Raw genomic sequence first — 16,701 nt, forward strand, 5'->3', positions numbered from 1 at the left:
AGTAGCTTATCTAATTAATTATCTTAATCCTAGTTGTTCTGCTAAAGCACTCTAGCCCCTCTCTATCTATACTAACAGTCTAGTAGTTGTATAGGTTGCTATACACTACAGTATCTAGGACTAATTAATCACTAGACGACCCTACAGGTAGTTAGGCCGTAACACAAGAACTACCTAAAAGGAAATAACATAGCGTTATTAAGCATAGACACAACGAACACTCCTAACGAGCTAATAGAAGACACCTACAACGTAAAAGCACAGATTAAGGACCTGCAAGCTAAGCTGTTGCAGAATCAGGAGCAGCTTGCGCTGTCTTAGCAGCAACATAACCTAGCATACCAGGAGCTAATGACAGCACGACGGCAGGCCTAAGCTTAGACAAGGCTACCTAACAAGTACTAAAGAGGGGCAAAGGAGCTCCTACCTTTTATAGCTAGCATAGAGGTGTACCTACGGTTCAATAGATCTACGTACCCCTAAGACACTGATAAGATTCTCGCTACGTTGCTTAACACTAAAGGAGATGCCATGAAGTAGGCAGAGCTACTGCTCTTAGACTAGTTAGACAAGAGTCTAAACCTGTTAGACTTAAGTAACACAGCGCGCGAGGTCTTTCGCACTTAGACAGGGTTTAAAGAAATAATAAGTAGAGTGTTTGGACGCGTAGACGCAATTCAAACCGCACGGCAGGATCTGCTAAAGCTAACGCAGAAAAAGGCAGCATACTAGTATGCAGCCAAGTTTCAGCAGCTGGCTAGACGCGCGGGTTAGGAGCTAGATGCCCTCTCAGAAATGTTTTACGCTAGTCTAAAAGAGAAAGTAAAGGATAAGATGATAACTATAGAAAGACCTACAGAGCTCTACAAAATAATCAAACTAGCAGTTAGAATCAACAACTAACTGTACTCTAGGGAGAAGGAAAAGGGGGGAAAAGCCTCTAAGTACCTTACTCTAACAGCTAAAGAAGACAGGGGAGATCTAATAGTTATTAGAGCAATTCCTCTAAAGCCTAAGAACAAGAAGCTGTTAACAGAACAGCAGAAGACATAGATAAAAAAAAGGGCATGCCTTAAATGCAGCTAGGCAGGCTACTTCGCACGAGAATGCAAAGAGAAAAAGAAAGTTAGCATAATTAACACACAAGACACAGACACGTAGTTAGAAGTTAAGTAGGATTGCAGACAGATTACTTAACACTAGTTAGCGTGCACAGTTAATCTATGCCTCTATCACGTAGACAAGAAGCAAGGATCAGGCTATTAGCTAAAACTTTAACAGGAGTCTGTAGCAGTGATCACGCGGGAAGCCCTATCATACATAGAGCATTTATCCTCAGAGACTATACGTAGCCAGGTATATGCTAATTAATGTTAGATGTATGCAGGTCAGCATCATCTGCAGAAATGTAGACATGACTACTAGGATGTACCGTTTACAGGGGAAGAGTTCGTTAAGGCTACAGCAGCCCTAATAGAGGCAGCGCAATAAGCAGGACGAAATAATAATTAGGACTAGATTAACTATCTAGACAAGATCTTCCTAGGACAAGAAACTGCTAAGCTAACGTTAGAACAACTTATACAGGAACTGCAGTTAACAGAATAACTTAAACAAGAACAGACATCACTATCTACTACAGGCACAGTGCAGCTGTACGTAGACAGACAGGAAGTACTAAGACGATTAGAAAGAGAAGAGTGCTAGACGTGTAGAGCAGAAATACACGACTGCGATAGCTGCCCTTAGACTAGATATCCTATACAACTAGGAGGAAAAGAAAAGGGATTAGCTAAGGCACAGCTTAACATGCTTAGGCATGAGGCACTAGGAACCCTAGAAGTCTCGTCAGACAAGGAGGACCTAAAGGGGCTTAAGCATTCAGAGCTCCTGTAGCTAAAGTGCACAGTAGGGTGCCGCGCACATTAAGGCTAACAAAGAACGACAGGATAGAATCTAGACAATCAGTACTACTCACAATTAACGTTCTAAGAGTGCTTTGTAGGCTAGAAATGTTAACACTACAGGGTAAGCATAAAGCAGAACTACATTAACAAAGGAGCAGAGAACTGTAAGCTACAACAATGCCTAATACACAAGACACTACAGGGATCTCAGATCTCTAGTCTAGGATTAGCAAAAAACTACTAGGCTATTCTGTAACAGGTCTACCTGAGGAATAGCAACTAACAAGGACTATTAGACGCATTATAGCGCCCTGACGCAGGAGGTTAATGGTATTAGTAACTTACTACAGACACTAGGCAATAGCGCTAGTAGATAGTAGAGCAGATAGGAGTTTCGTTCACCTAAAGTAAGTAGAGGACTAGAAGATCTTATATTGCACTAAACAGAACCTATACGCTATCACGCTAGCGGATAGACAGGACCCTATATATAGGAAGGGCAGGATCAATCTAGAAACCCTGCTAGCCTGTTTAACAGTAGCGCAAATTAGCAAAGAGGTATTGTTAGATGTTCTAGACATAGGGGATTAACTAATACTTCTTAGCAACAATTAGCTGCTAAGGAATAACCTAGATATTGATTAGGTAACCTAGGAAATCAGACTAAGGCCCCTAGAGCTGTCTAGAATAACCTTACAAAAGAGCACACTACACAAGGGACAGGTATACATCTGTGCAGTGACAGGACAGGACGAACTGCCTAAAGAGATTAACAAAGATTACGCAGAGTTTAAAGAGTAGATACTTAGCAAACCTAAGGCAAAACTTCCTAAACTACAACTATAAGATCACGAGATACCTATAGAGAAACTAGAACTACTAAAGAGTAGTTAAATATACCCCTTTAACTAGGAAGATTAAAGGGAACTACGACAGTTTATTAAGAAGAACTTAGCAAGAGGATATATTCGCCTAAGCTATAGCAAGATAGCATCCCTAGTACTCTTTGTACTAAAGAAAAACAGAAAGAAACGCATGTGTGTAGATTACCGCATCCTTAACAGCGCAACCTAAAAGAATGTGTACCTACTGCTACTAATATCTAAAGTCATAGATTAGTTACAGGGGGCGCAGTAGTTCACAAAGTTCAACATCTGCGATAGGTATTATTAGATACGCATTAAGGAAAGTAAGGAATAGAAGACGGCATTTAAATCCTAAGAAGGGTTATACGAATTCTAGGTCATGCTAATAGGACTTACTAACGCACTAGCTACGTTCTAAGAGGTGATTAACACGGCCCTACACGAGTATATTAACGTATGCGTTATCGTATACTTAGATAATGTGTTAGTGTACACTCGAGGGACGCTCGCAGAACACAAGGAATGTGTTAGGAAAGTACTACGCAAACTGCAAGAGTACAAGCTCTTAATAGCTATTAACAAGACAGAGTTCTACGTAACTAAGACAGGGTTCCTAGGATTTTAGGTAAGTTAGAGGGGCATATTAGTAGACTAGGACAAGGTTCAGGCTATCCTTAACTAGCTAGAGCTAAGCAAAGTAAAAGATGTCAGGGCGTTTTTAGGATTTACAGGATATTGCAGGAGTTTTATCTAAAACTATGCTAGTATCGCAGAACCCCTTACACGCTTAACTAAGGAAAACGTGCTGTTTGAATAGGGCCTAAAGCAGCAAGAAGCTTTTAAGGGACTCAAGCAAAAGTACATAGAAGCACTAGTATTACAAAATTTTAACCTAGAACTACTAGCAGAGGTAGAGACAGACGCGTCAGATATAGCTATAAGGGCCTAGCTGCTCTAGGCAGGACATCTAGTAGCCTACATGTCTAAGAAATTCTTAGACGCCTAGCTTAATTACAATGTCTACGACAAGGAATTAATAGCCATCGTGTTAGCGTTTAAACAATAGGAAAAGTATCTAAAGAGAGCAAAACACAAAACTACAGTGTACTTAGATCATAAGAACCTCACAAGGTTTATAACAACTAAACAGTTAAATTAACAGCAGGTTAGATAGGCTAAGTTCCTAGCAGACTTTTAGTTTAGGGTCCTTTATTAAAAAGGCACAGCAAATAGGGCAGCAGACGCTCTCAGCCGTCGCCCTAACTATATGGCTAAGGATAAAACCATAGAGCACGACGCAGTGCTAGCGTAGAAGGGCGAGGCACTCGTCTACAACTAACCAGCACTAGCAAGCCTTACAATTACAGAGGATACGTAGGAGGACAGGATTCGCACGCATCTACAGGACTGTAAGCAAAGGCCAGCCACGAAAAAGCCCCGCAGCAGGGTCAACAGGTTATAGATAATCAAAAGGAAGGTATAGGTACCTCCTAAACTACGAGCCAAGCTCGTACAAGACGTACACTCCTTACTTACTAGCAGCTATAGAGGCAGGGCTAGTACAGAGGAACAGTTGCAGCGCAACTACTAGTTTAAAAGTATGCAACAAACAGTAGAACAAGTTATTAAAGGATGCAAGTCCTGCGCGAAGAACTTAGTACAGCAACACAAGACGTATAAGGCACCCTAACTACTTAAGGTCCTAGAAGGGCTGTAGGAGGAAGTGTTAATAGACTTTATTACTAAGCTGCTAAAGTTAAGAGAACTAGGAACTAATCAAGTATGCAACACTATCTTAGTAGTAGTTAATCAGATAACGAAGTATGCGTACTTTAAGCCTACGCAAGAAGCTATTTTAGCCGCTTAGCTAGCCTATAAAGTAGCTTAAACTGTGTCTAGTAAGCATAGGATACTGCAGGCTATTATTAGCGATTAGGATAAACTGTTCATGTTAAAGTTCTAGCAAACTATTAACAGCATGCTAGGTACGCAGCTGAAGATGTTAACAAGCTACTATTCCTAGACTAACAGACAGACAGAATAAATAAATCAGACCTTAGAGGAGTACCTACAGCACTACGTGAATTAAGAACAGGACAATTAGGTAGAGCTGCTACCTGCAGCACAGTTTGCATACAACAGCGCTAAGCATGCAACTACTAGGATGTCCCTTTTTATAGCAGTGTACGAGTACAATCCCCTAGCACTACAAGAGCTAAGGCTAATGCAACGGGAAGAAGAAAACCCTATTGCACAGGACTAAGTAGCACATCAGCAACAGCTGCAGCTCAAGCTACAGGAGGCCGCCAAGCAGATGTACTAAGTAGCTAGCAAGAAGGTAGCTATAGGACTATAATTCTAGGTAGGAGACAAGGTCTACCTATCTTAGAAACACCTGCGCAGAAAACAGCTAAGTTAGAAATTAGATAACCTCTAAATTAGACTATTTAAGGTTAAGCAGGTGATCAGGCCAGTTAACGTAGAGTTAAGACTACTACCTACAATGCGTATCCACCTAGTAGTACACATCTCCTAGCTTAAGAAAGCGCCTAACGGCGCAGTCCTAGATTAGTAGGAGGAAGCCTACGAGGATTAGGAATTTAAAGTTAAGGCTATACTAGACAAACGTAAGCGCAGAAAAGGTTAGCAGTATCGCGTTAAATAGACAGGATACAGTTGCAAAGACGATACGTAAGAACTAAGACAGAATCTCACTTATTATCCTCACAAGCTAGAGGAGTTTAAAAGAAGAGCTAGTTAGAGACTAAGTTAGCTAAAAGAAGGTTAACTGTTAGTCCTTTAAAACTAGACAGTTCTAACAGAAACGAGGGGGTCATTGCAAGAAGAGCGTTAAGACGTTTAGCCTCCTTAGCAGCAGCCGCCTTAGCAGCAGCCTTTTTAGCGGCAGCTAACTCCTCAATAGCAGCGTCTTCGTTGCGTTCTAAAACGTAGAGTTTTTGGTACGCAACCCAGCGCTGAGCTAGCTAACGTTCCTTAAGGGCACGAGCAGTACAGTAAGCGTCGTCTGCTGTACGAAGAGCTGCCTCAGCGGTCTAACAGGCGTAAGCAATTTAACGACAGGCAGCGTCCTTAATCTGTCTCACAACAGCCTCTTCTGTCTGCTAGGCAAGGAGCTTAGTAGCGCGACAGTTAGCAGCTGCACGGTCAGCAGCAGCTACTGCTTCGTCGTAGTCCTTAGAACGACGGTTAAGGTCCTAGCGGGCACAGGCAAAGGCTTAAGGACTAGCGTTCTTGCTGCACACGCAGTTCTTCGCAGTGCACTCTAAACAACGTCTAGACGAAATGTCTAGAACACAACGACTCTTACGCGCTAAGCACTCAGTGCAAGGGGAGGAGGACATGTCTAGACTAAACAAGTAAATATCAGAAGCCTAAGCAGTGCGATAGTTAGTTAAGGACTACTTTGATTTTAGTACTCTTACAACCTTCAGCATAGTTAGAAGAAGAGCAGAAATAGAAAGGAAGAAGAAGAGCCTACGATGTAACAAGACTCGCAGCCTTATATACAAGGTTGCTAAACCTTGTTAGCAAGACCCTAGGACAACAGTCTACCAGTAGACTCAGGACAAGACTAGAAGAGGAGGGGGCGTGTGTTACAGCAGACGCAGTAACAGGCAAGCTAAAGCTACTCGCTAGGGCACAAGCGTGTGAACGGGCAGAAGAACTACGAACGTTAAGGACAACGCGAGTAGGAGGCTCGCAGGCAGCGCCTAGGCAGGGCAGGGCACGCCTAAAATCACGTGACAAGTCACGAGACTAGTCATGTAGGCAACTACGAGGTAGCACAGAAGCAAGCTAGTAAGAACTGTGCTCTAGGTGCTCTGTGTGCTTAGAAGTCTTAGCAGACGCTAAGACTAGGGAGCACACAGAGCACAGAGAGCAAAGGTGCTCTTAGCAACAAGTACATATACGACTGCAATCCTTAGGGGATTCAGGCAGTCGTAGTTCTTAGCTTATCTGTATTCACTTGTTTCTTTAAGCACAGATTGTTGAGTCGTTGAACGACTTAAGTAGCTTATCTAATTAATTGTCTTGATCCTAGTTGTTCTGCTAAAGCACTCCGGCCCCTCTCTATCTATACTAACAGTCTAGTAGTTGTATAGGTTGCTATACACTACAGTATCTAGGACCGATTGATCACCAGACGACCCCACAGGTAGTCAGGCCGTAACAGAAGAAAGACATTATTAATAAAAAACAAGTTCTAAAAGAACTTTAGTTAAAAATAAAGAAAAACTATAAGTACGTATTAGCGTTATAAAATTAGTAAGTCTATAATAGTATTTCTAAGCCTAGTACACTTTACTAATGTAAAATTTTAATACTAGATATAAGAAGTTAAATCTAAGAGTAAGTTTAAATAATATTAAAATATTTAAAGACTATGTTATGTCTATTGCACTTAAAATTAAAGGTAAGTATAGTATTAAAAAACTAGGCTTATAGACTATAGTCTAATACTATAAAGACTTTACTACTAGCTAGAAGCGAGCTAGAATAGAGAAAGAATAAGAAAATAAAGAGGAGAGTAAGGGGGGGAAGAAGAAAAAGTTAGTAAAAGTAATAAACTTAAATATAATATTATCCACCTTAAATATAAGTCTACTACTACTAGCTAGGCGTTTTATAGTGTTAGTACTAATTATATAAGATAGTTTATTAAGTATAAGCTATATAGTATCCTTAAGCTACCTTATAAAAAGAAACTACGGTAATATAGCTTATAAATCTATTTTTCTTTATCTAGGAATATACTAGTAGAAGAATAATTAGTTTATACTTCTAAAGCTATAGTATAGAATTAAAATATAAGTTCTTATTATAGCTTATATTTTTAGTACTTTAAGAATTAGTAAATACGTAGAATCTACATATTGCCTTAAATCTAGTAGAGGCTTATGTTTTTAAGTAATTCCGTCTTTAAGTAGCCTATATAAACTAATAGTAATAAGTTAGAATATAATCTTTACTATCTTTCGTAATAAGTATAGTAATATAAAATTCGCTATATAGCTTTAGTAAGACGCGAAGTGTATAACGTTTACTCTAAATAAAAAGTAAAATTAATCCTTATTACGCACGCACCTAATACTAATTACGGAATAGACTAGAGCACGCGTTATATAAAGGTGTTAAAACTCGTTTACTATTTTATAATCTAATACTTATAATAGTCGCTATATATATTATAAAAAATATATTTAGAGATTATAAGTCGATAGACAAAGTTCTAGTACTAGAACCTCTAAAAGACGAGTAAATAATTTAATTCTACTAGAACCTAATCGTTCGGGACCTGCCGTTCTTTAAAAGAAGTAATAAGAAAATAGAGACTATAAGCGCATTTAGTTAATATCTTTAAAAATAGGGCTTTCGTACCGGCTATAACGAAGTTTTAACGGTATATAATTTTAGAGCGGAGGGTCTAATTTTTACTAATACGTATACTATTCTATAGTACTCTATATACCTAACTTATATTACGTGCAGACAGAAATTATTTGTAGGATATAAAAATAAAATAGGGCGGATAGTATAACTTAGCGGTATATCGTAATTATTACGTACCTAATAATACTAGAGTAGATAGTTAAGTAACCTTCTTCTACAACAAAGACTATTAAATAGATATTACTAACCAATTTTATTCTTTACTTATTACTTAGAACCTAAAGCTATAGCAGTCGCTACTAGTAAAAAAGTAACATAAGCTTAAGTAGAGTACCAAGTTTAAGGATATTAAAGCGTAACTTAAAGATCTTTCTTTAGATAACGTACTATTAAAGAATAAATATAAAGAGTTATAGTTTTAGAAATAAAAGCTAATTTTAGAAGCGCTTTATAGGTGTTAGAGCGAATAGCCTACTTAACCTACGAGTAAAGTTAACGCCTATACAAAAGAATACACTAGCCGTTATAGAACTATATTCTAATAAGCGCGTAAACTTATGCCGGTGCGCGACCGTCTAGCGTCTAGTATGTTTATCGAGGCCACTATACGTAGCGATGTAGGCAAGGCTGTCTTCTAAAATCTTATTAAGCTCTATTCGCAAGAAGTAGAAGTAACATTCCGACCGGGTCTCGAGCTGGACAAATGCTACTGTCTAAAAACAGGCTTTACGCGAAAGATTATAGCGCTTACTTAGAGAATTTCTAATAGTTAACCGGCTGCCACACGGTGGAAACACATACACGGTTGCCATTAGAAGTGGCTTAAGAAAAGTTACGAGTTTATAGAGTTTTGCTTCCTCTATAGCGGATAGTTCGTTGACTAAAAGGAATAGAACGCTTATTACTAAGCCTATTTAGACAAGCCTAAAATAATCCCTACGTAGTACAACCCACTAATCTACGGAGGAACGCTTGCTGCTTTAGGGTTCTGTCCCAACTATTTAGGCGATAAGTCCCTACCCCCTAAAATGCAAATGTAGTAGTTCCCCGAGACGGCCGAATAGAAAGACTATATCTATAATTAGTATTCTAAAGAATCTAAGTCGCTAGTATATTTTTTACGCAAGCTTTATTATAGAGAGTTATTTACGTTATTACGGGAGCTCTAGTTTCATCTTAAAGACGTCTATTATGTTAATTTTAAGAGTACTCTTAAAAGGTCTAGGTTAGCAAGCAAAGGGAGAGCTAGACTAGCTAAGCGGACATGCGTTAGTAAGAGGCGACTGTCTAAATAGAAGAAGGAAGATCTAAAATATAAATTTGTTGACAAAAGTAATACGTTTTAAAACTAAAGGAAGAGGTCAACATTTTGTCTTACTCTAGTTAAAGCCCCGTCTTTTACTAACTTAAACTTCTCGCCAACTCTGGAAATTATGTTAGACTAAAACAAAAGCGAAGATAAGAAGCTACTATCTTTGTAGCGTAGTAAATCAAAGAATAGTTTTAATAACAAAGATGCTCTTAGTAATAGAGCTAATAATAAGGATTAGGAGTACATTAGTAAGATTAACTATCTAAAGAGCAATTACCTACAAACTCTAATAGATAAGTAGACGATATTGCGCTTTTAGAGACTGCAGATGCTAAGGTAAATAAGCAAAATAATAGTTTCTAGAGCACAAACTTTTAATATAGCGAAGGAGTTTACAGCACGGAGGAGTTGTCGCCTAAACTTTAGCGTGAGTGCGCTCTAGCGGCGCGCTCCTACTCCGACCTAGCTCTTCCTACCTAAGGAGATAAAGAAGACAAATATAAAGTTAAAGAAGTTCTAGAAGCCTGTATCTTTAGGAGAAAGCTTAAATACTGTGTGAAATGGCTTAGCTACAACGACGATCTAAAGTAGTATGACGCAGCTAACTTCAAGAATAGCCCACACAAGCTCTATGACTTTCATAGAGCCGATCCAACCTGGCCTGGACCCCTACAAAGGCTGGATCACTAGATGCAGTGCTAGGAGGAGGATAGGGACGCTGACGACTATCTAGATGACAACAAGCTAATAAATAGGTTAGTTAGGCGGCGTGAAAAACTTTGCTAAGAAGGATTAGAAATTGGGTGTTAGTAGAATGTTTTACTTAGATCGTGATAATAAGGCAGGCGTAGGCAGAAAGTTTTCCTAGATTTAAATAGTCTCGGTGTACAGTTAATGTTGAGCGCAGGCAGCGTGGAAATCGCGTTAGAGCCTTAGTATTGTTGCTAGTTAATACACGGATACTAGTTCGACTTACAAGGTCTTGGCCAGACTTATTGCTGGCTTTGACTTGGACTTCCTAGATTGTGTGGAGGTGCCTAGGCTGGTGTTGGATGAATAGAGGATGGGGTGATGGTGTTGTCGCCTTGTCCACTAAGACAGCATTCTCCTCCACATCGCACTCATCCAACATATGTCGTTTTCGCTACGCTGAGCTTGCCTGGTCGGGGGCTATTGCCTGTGTTGTCCTTCCGCCACAGTGAGCGACGGTTTATATTCGTAGGCCGGAGCGGTTGACGTCGCTTGGGTTGTGGTGCCTATTAGGAAGGGCTGTTGGCGCGTTTTTAGCGGATGACGGCGGAGCTGAACGTTAGGGAGTGCGCGGGTACTAGATGCTTCCAGGATCGCAGCTAGGCAAGGTGCCGGGCATGCGGAGCGAGAGTAGAGGGACGGGTGAGAACTTGACTGTTGTTCGAGATGTTGTTGCGCCTGTGTCTAAGATACTGACTGGCGGATCTAGCCGCTGCCTAGGTAGCTAGCGCAGAGCACGCGGCGACAAAGTTTTCGACCCTGACAGCAAAGAGACCACCAGCCACAGGCCGACAGCCACAAGCTTGGCATTTAGGGCTATTTAAGGAATACAAGGGGGACTCACGAACGGGCTGCCCCCCCTCCCTGACACAACCAATCAGCGACGAGTATTTGTGAGAGAGGACAGGGAGGGGGGGGGCAGCCCGTTTATGTTACCCCCTTGTATACGCGATGATGATTATGTAGGACGTGCGGGCGGTTTTGATCGAAGGTTCCGACTGGGGTAGCAGGTTATCGTCTATTTCTGCCGAGTTCTGAAATGTCCCCTTTGATAAAAATAGAGTTTGGCAGCCTTGGCATTTAGGTACCCCTAAACTGGAACCACATCGTAACCGAGACCAGCAGTCTTATTGTCACACGGAAAGGGCCAAGGGTAGCTCGCTTAGCGGTCCACGTGATGTTATTATTATATGACTCCGAGGGACTCGCTCTATCTCTTCTACATAGACCACACTTTATCATGTACATATACACATACACAAAATAACATATACCGACTACAAGGTATCTATCTCCCCTACTCCCTTACCTATTTTCACTGCTACGTTTACATACACGTCCAGTCTAACACTTATCAACCCAAAACACCATTGCAATAGGCAGAGCAAGCTCGCTGTTGCTGCAAAGCGAAAGTACTAAATGCTCCACACTGCTTGAACTATCGGACGAATCGGCGAGTAGATCTAGGAAGAAGCAGAGGAAGGCAATACGTATACAGAAGCTCGCTAGCCTATACAAGCGTATAGGTGACTTGCTTAAGGAGGAGTTAGATAAGCTGAATGAATATATAGAGATTGGAACGAGTCTGCACGACTCCTAAGGCAATATGCAAATTAGTTTTGAACTAACTATAGCCTTTATCAAGCAAATAGCATGTTCCTGCTACTAAGATTGAATCTCATGTGTTAATATCACGGTGTAACGGGTATTGGGTACCCGAGTATAGGCATTCCGCCTGCTTGTAAGCACTAACAATGAACTTGTGAGGACTCCTCTCCGGGGTGACAAATGTGACTGGGAAGTCTCTCTGGGGCGACAAATGTGACTGGGACGCCTCTCCGGGGCGACAAATACGGGGACGTCTCTCCGGGGCGACATATGTGACTGGGAAGCCTCTCCGGGGCGACAAATGTGACTGGGACGTTTCTCCCGGGACACAAATACGGGGACGTCTCTCCGGGGCTGTCACGGGACCACGCGATGTTGTGAATCACGTGATGGCGATCCGGAGCGGATCAACTGAAGGCCGTGATCTCCTCAAGGGGATCACGGACGTGAAAACCTAACCTGAAAGGGGAGGATGGCAGCAGGAGCAAATTTGAGTCTTTATCATCACTTGCATCACCTACATCAAGCCGACCCACCTCTCCGCCGCTATCGAACACGCATACACACCGAACCGCTTCACCGTCACCGTCCAACGCGTCCCACCCATACCGAATCGCCTCACCATCACCGCCCAACGCGTCGCAGCCATTCCGAACGATTCAGTCACGTCGTATAACATTTCCAAGCACGTGGGATTGCAAAGTGATATCTCTAACCCAGCTAGCAACCTGTGGCTTCGTATATTCTGAAGAGAATGAGGATTAAGAGTACATTTATGCCTGCACAATCTGCGAAACAGAACTTGCACTGCCCTACAATGTAGCAAAGCAAAGCAATAAGGATCTACTTAAGTTCTATAAGCAAGACTGTCTGTTAGCAGCCACTCTCCTTGACTTCCTTAGCTACCTAGATGTCGACACCGCTTCTGCTGCTATCTCTTAAAGCCCTCCAACGCTACTAACACCCCTAATGCCACATACCCTATCTTTGTACTGGCCCCTATCTTAACAGTTTGAATTGTATCTGTTATCGCGCTTATTGTTATCTTACCTAACGTTACTGCACCTAGCGTCACTACGCCCACTGCCATCACATCCACTGTTACCGCGCGTACCTTCTCACCGTTTATATGCAAATGTGGCTGCCAGTACGCTATCGAACCCTAGCAAGCACGCTTCACCGCCACTATCCCCCTCAGATTCACGCTGCCCTCCTCACTCCTCAGTATCTATACCACCAGCACCAACTATGCCCCCTTCTTCAAAAACTAGACCGTCAAGGCCAACAACTACACCATCCCACCGTAGCTCGCTGTATCAATCCTCGCCCGTCCTCTCCGTCCACAACCTAGAACTTCGATTCTAGGACAAGTGGAACCCTTTTTATAATGAACACCGTCATTACCTATCACAAACTTGGCCTACCTCTGCTATTGCACAGCTTTTATACGCCATTGCAGAACTCTTAGGATCTTGCGACTTTAAGAATAGTCTATACTAACTCTTAAGGGACTTTAAGAATACAAGAGATATAACTTAGGAGAGTCTATTAGTGATATATAAAGCAAAAGGAGAAGAAGAAGAAGATGATGATGATGATGAGTTTTATTCTAGCAAAGGGAGACTACACATATGGGCTTGTAGGAGTTATGTCACTACTTAAGAACTGATTATGTAATCTACCATACTAGCGCCCTTTAGGTTTTTAGCCGGGCGTAATAAACTCACTTACTTACTCACGTGAAAACCTTTTCTTCTTTGTGCTACGTCTTGTATCTAGTCTCGACCCCTACCAGGCTAATACTATCGCCAGTTGTTCCTCGAGCATCGCTGCAGAATCAGATCGCAGACGAACCGTGACATCCGGGTAGAAAATCCCAGCACAGGTTGAATAAATTTAGGCAAAAGAAGTTCCAGTCACTAGAGGGATGATAGAACCGTCTCATGATTTTCATTATGAGTTATACGTGGTATATGGAGCTAGCCTCTAACACTCGCTATCAATTGATGCAATGATGCAGTTCCTCCTCATTATAACACTGAAGATCGACTTGTGGCTGCATATAACTAAGCTGTCTATCATTGGGAAGGTGTATGACTAAGCTGTCTATTATTAGGAGGTCACTATTCGGGGACTTTTAAAATGCTGTTTTAGGGAAATTGCTATAAAGGGGGCTATATTATCGCTAGTGCTATTTATAACATGGTTCCAATTATTAGACTTTTGGAGGGACATACCGTACACAAAAAGCTACCTCTCCCGATTTCGCCATGGTATGTACTACTCTCACCGTCGCTGATTGGTTCATAGGCTGTCCCAGCCGCCCTACATCTTTTTATCTATTGTGCCACCTTCCCTTCAAGTCTGCTTGGTCTGAACTATATTGTTATTATGAAGTACTCCGTTCTTTCTTATTGAACTCTAGGTGCGTTTAATAATTGGCGCTGGAAGTTAGGAATCTACTTGGCCGCGTCTGTGCATAGGGTGATGATGTCGGCTAAGCAGGGCTAGAAACGGCTCTTCTATTGAGCGGAATCTCCTATTGGCTTGTTTTATAAAGAAAAAAGTACTTATCTGGGCGGCTAGGCATTATAATATCATGTCATGGAAAAGTTCTAAAACGGGCCTCTAGTTCAACTAATGACCGTGATAGTTCTGCGTATTTTCAAGGGTTCCGAATCTAGAAACGTGAGGGAGCAGAAATAGATTCCTGAAGCATCTGTCTGTTAGTTATTAGGCTAGCTAGCTAAAAGGCATTTTAATACTAATCCTTATTTATTCTATTTCTTAGTTTATATTCTTTTATAAGGAGCTTAAAGCTGCAACTTCGTATATACTTTAATGAAATTTTATAGAAATACTATCATTAACCCCTCGAGAATAAACAGCGCCTATGCATTATATACCAATATGGGGAGACAAATGGTGACCTAAAGAAGATGCAAGGCTTATGGAACTTCTTAGAGAGAAGGGAATAAACTAGAAAGATATATCAAAAGAGCTACTAGGAAGAAGTGGGAGGAGTTACTCTTAATATTATTACCAGTTTGTTGAATGGACTTCCTTGTACGGTCAGGCGCGGGGTTAGCGGGCCTTGCGTATGATTCCGTAAAGTGCACTTTCATGCGGTCCATAGATATAGGGGGGGGGTTACTGGTTGTTCATTGCTCTTCTTCTTGTGTTCTTGCGTGAAAAGATGGATGGATGGATGTCTTTATTACGCCCGGCTCTAGCCTAGAGGGCACTAGTAGTTTATTACATAAGCAATTCCTTAGTAATAGCATACCTCCTAATAGCCTATACATGTAAAATATCTATCTCTCTGTATTTTCCTAGCAAACTCTCCTATACCTCTTGTATTTAGTAAGTAGCAAGTATTCTTAAGGCTCTCTCTTCTAAGTGTTTAGTGTCCCTTTGTTAGCAAATAAAGCAAAACCTGCTAGTGTACAAGTGTTAGTATAGTGTAGGATTATTCTTAAAGTTGTAAGATCTTAGGAGTTCTGCAATTGCGTGCAGCAGCTGTGCAACAGCAGCAGTGGGCCTTGTTTATAATAGGTAACAACAGTGTAGGTTTTAAAAAGGGTTCTAGTTGCTCTAGAACTAGAGTTCTAGGTTGTGGACAGAGAGGACAGGCGACAATTAATGTGGCAAGCCATAGTAGGGCAGCGTAGTTTTTAGGCTTAATGTTCTAGCTTTTAGAGTAGGGGCTAGTAGTTTAGATGCTAAGGGTTAGAGAGGGTAACATAAGTGTAAGGGGAATAGTAGCAGCAAGGTGTTTTTGCTGGGGCTAGATAGCGTACTAGCAGCCACACTTACATATAACCGCTAAGAGGGTATGCGCGATAGCAGTAGGTAGGACAGCAATAGGCGTGGCAGTAGTTAGTGTAGTAACAATAGGCGCAGTAACAGTAAGTAAAGTAGCAATAAGCGTGTTAGCAGACGTAACTTAGACTGCTAAGATAAAGACAAGTTAGAAGAAAAGGTAGACAGCAGTCTAGCTATTAGTGTTGTTTAAAGGCTTTAAAGAGTGGCAGCAGGGGCAGTGTTAATGTCTTAGTAGCTAAAAAAATCTAGTATTATATCTGCTAATAGACAGTCTTGCTTATAGAACTTAAGCAGATCTTTATTACTTAGTTTTGCAGCTTTATAAGGTAATATAATCTCTATTTTACAGATTAAGCAGGTACATATATATTCTTAATCCTTATTCTCTTCCGCGTATATGAAGCCGCATGTTGCTAGCTGCGTTAGGGATGCAGCTACGCATTTCTATGTAGATAGGAACGTGGTGTAACATAACTAAATTATTTAGAAGGATTGCAACGCGTTAGACAATGATGGTGAATTAGTTTAGCATAGGTAAGACAGTGACAGTGACGGTGAAGCGGTTCGGTGTGTATACGTGTTCGATGGCGGCGGCGAGGTAGGTCGGCTCGATGGAGGTGATGCAAGTGACGATAGAGTCTCAAATATATTCGAATTTGCTCCTGCTGCCATTTTGGGCGCTCCCCATTGCCTTGCGTGAAAAGGAGAATATGTACATGTTCGCGCACGGAGGCTCGCGCACGGAGGTTCGCGCACGAGCATCACGCGACATAGTTGCGTGATCCTTCTCGCGCGATAAATAGTACCCAGACCGTAACGCTGCTGCGTACGGACAAGTTTCTATTAAAGAGGCTCTTAAGTAACCTAAAAACAGAAAAGATTGTAAGATTATACATCTGGTAGGATCTAAGTTACGTTAGAAGTCTATAAACGCTCACACAATCCTCTAGAGAAAGAGCTCGGATATAGGAGCCCATCACTAAAGAAATGGCGCTTCCTTGGTCCACGGTAGAAAGTATAT

The 16,701-nt window shown here is 41.4% G+C and overlaps 2 protein-coding genes across 2 annotated transcripts; one reads left to right on the plus strand and one right to left on the minus strand.

Annotated features, from left to right (window-relative positions):
• Positions 1 to 5,606: 5,606 nt before the first annotated feature.
• BDR25DRAFT_355368 (uncharacterized protein) lies at positions 5,607 to 6,979 on the minus strand (the record flags this gene model as incomplete). The annotated part of the gene is made up of 11 exons (XM_033695447.1): positions 5,607 to 5,637; positions 5,687 to 5,757; positions 5,808 to 5,872; positions 5,937 to 5,988; positions 6,037 to 6,111; positions 6,217 to 6,268; positions 6,340 to 6,365; positions 6,436 to 6,504; positions 6,547 to 6,604; positions 6,662 to 6,715; positions 6,936 to 6,979. The coding sequence occupies 11 exons, from the start codon at positions 6,977 to 6,979 to the stop codon at positions 5,607 to 5,609; spliced, it is 597 nt and encodes a 198-aa protein (XP_033547099.1).
• A 3,412-nt stretch (positions 6,980 to 10,391) lies between these two features.
• Positions 10,392 to 14,539, plus strand: BDR25DRAFT_355370 (uncharacterized protein; the record flags this gene model as incomplete). Its single annotated transcript, XM_033695448.1, has 25 exons — positions 10,392 to 10,420; positions 10,464 to 10,530; positions 10,560 to 10,659; positions 10,701 to 10,805; positions 10,839 to 10,927; positions 10,968 to 11,140; positions 11,170 to 11,209; positions 11,239 to 11,288; positions 11,370 to 11,421; positions 11,475 to 11,659; positions 11,709 to 11,830; positions 12,015 to 12,275; positions 12,351 to 12,593; positions 12,655 to 12,767; positions 12,800 to 12,865; positions 12,925 to 13,193; positions 13,458 to 13,505; positions 13,635 to 13,710; positions 13,756 to 13,824; positions 13,876 to 13,944; positions 14,075 to 14,128; positions 14,166 to 14,226; positions 14,281 to 14,326; positions 14,358 to 14,404; positions 14,469 to 14,539. 25 exons carry the CDS (start codon positions 10,392 to 10,394, stop codon positions 14,537 to 14,539), a joined length of 2,505 nt encoding a protein of 834 aa, XP_033547100.1.
• Positions 14,540 to 16,701: the final 2,162 nt, after the last annotated feature.

The sequence above is a fragment of the Lindgomyces ingoldianus genome (assembly GCF_010093535.1).
Source record: "Lindgomyces ingoldianus strain ATCC 200398 unplaced genomic scaffold BDR25scaffold_17, whole genome shotgun sequence".
NCBI lineage: Eukaryota > Fungi > Ascomycota > Dothideomycetes > Pleosporales > Lindgomycetaceae > Lindgomyces > Lindgomyces ingoldianus.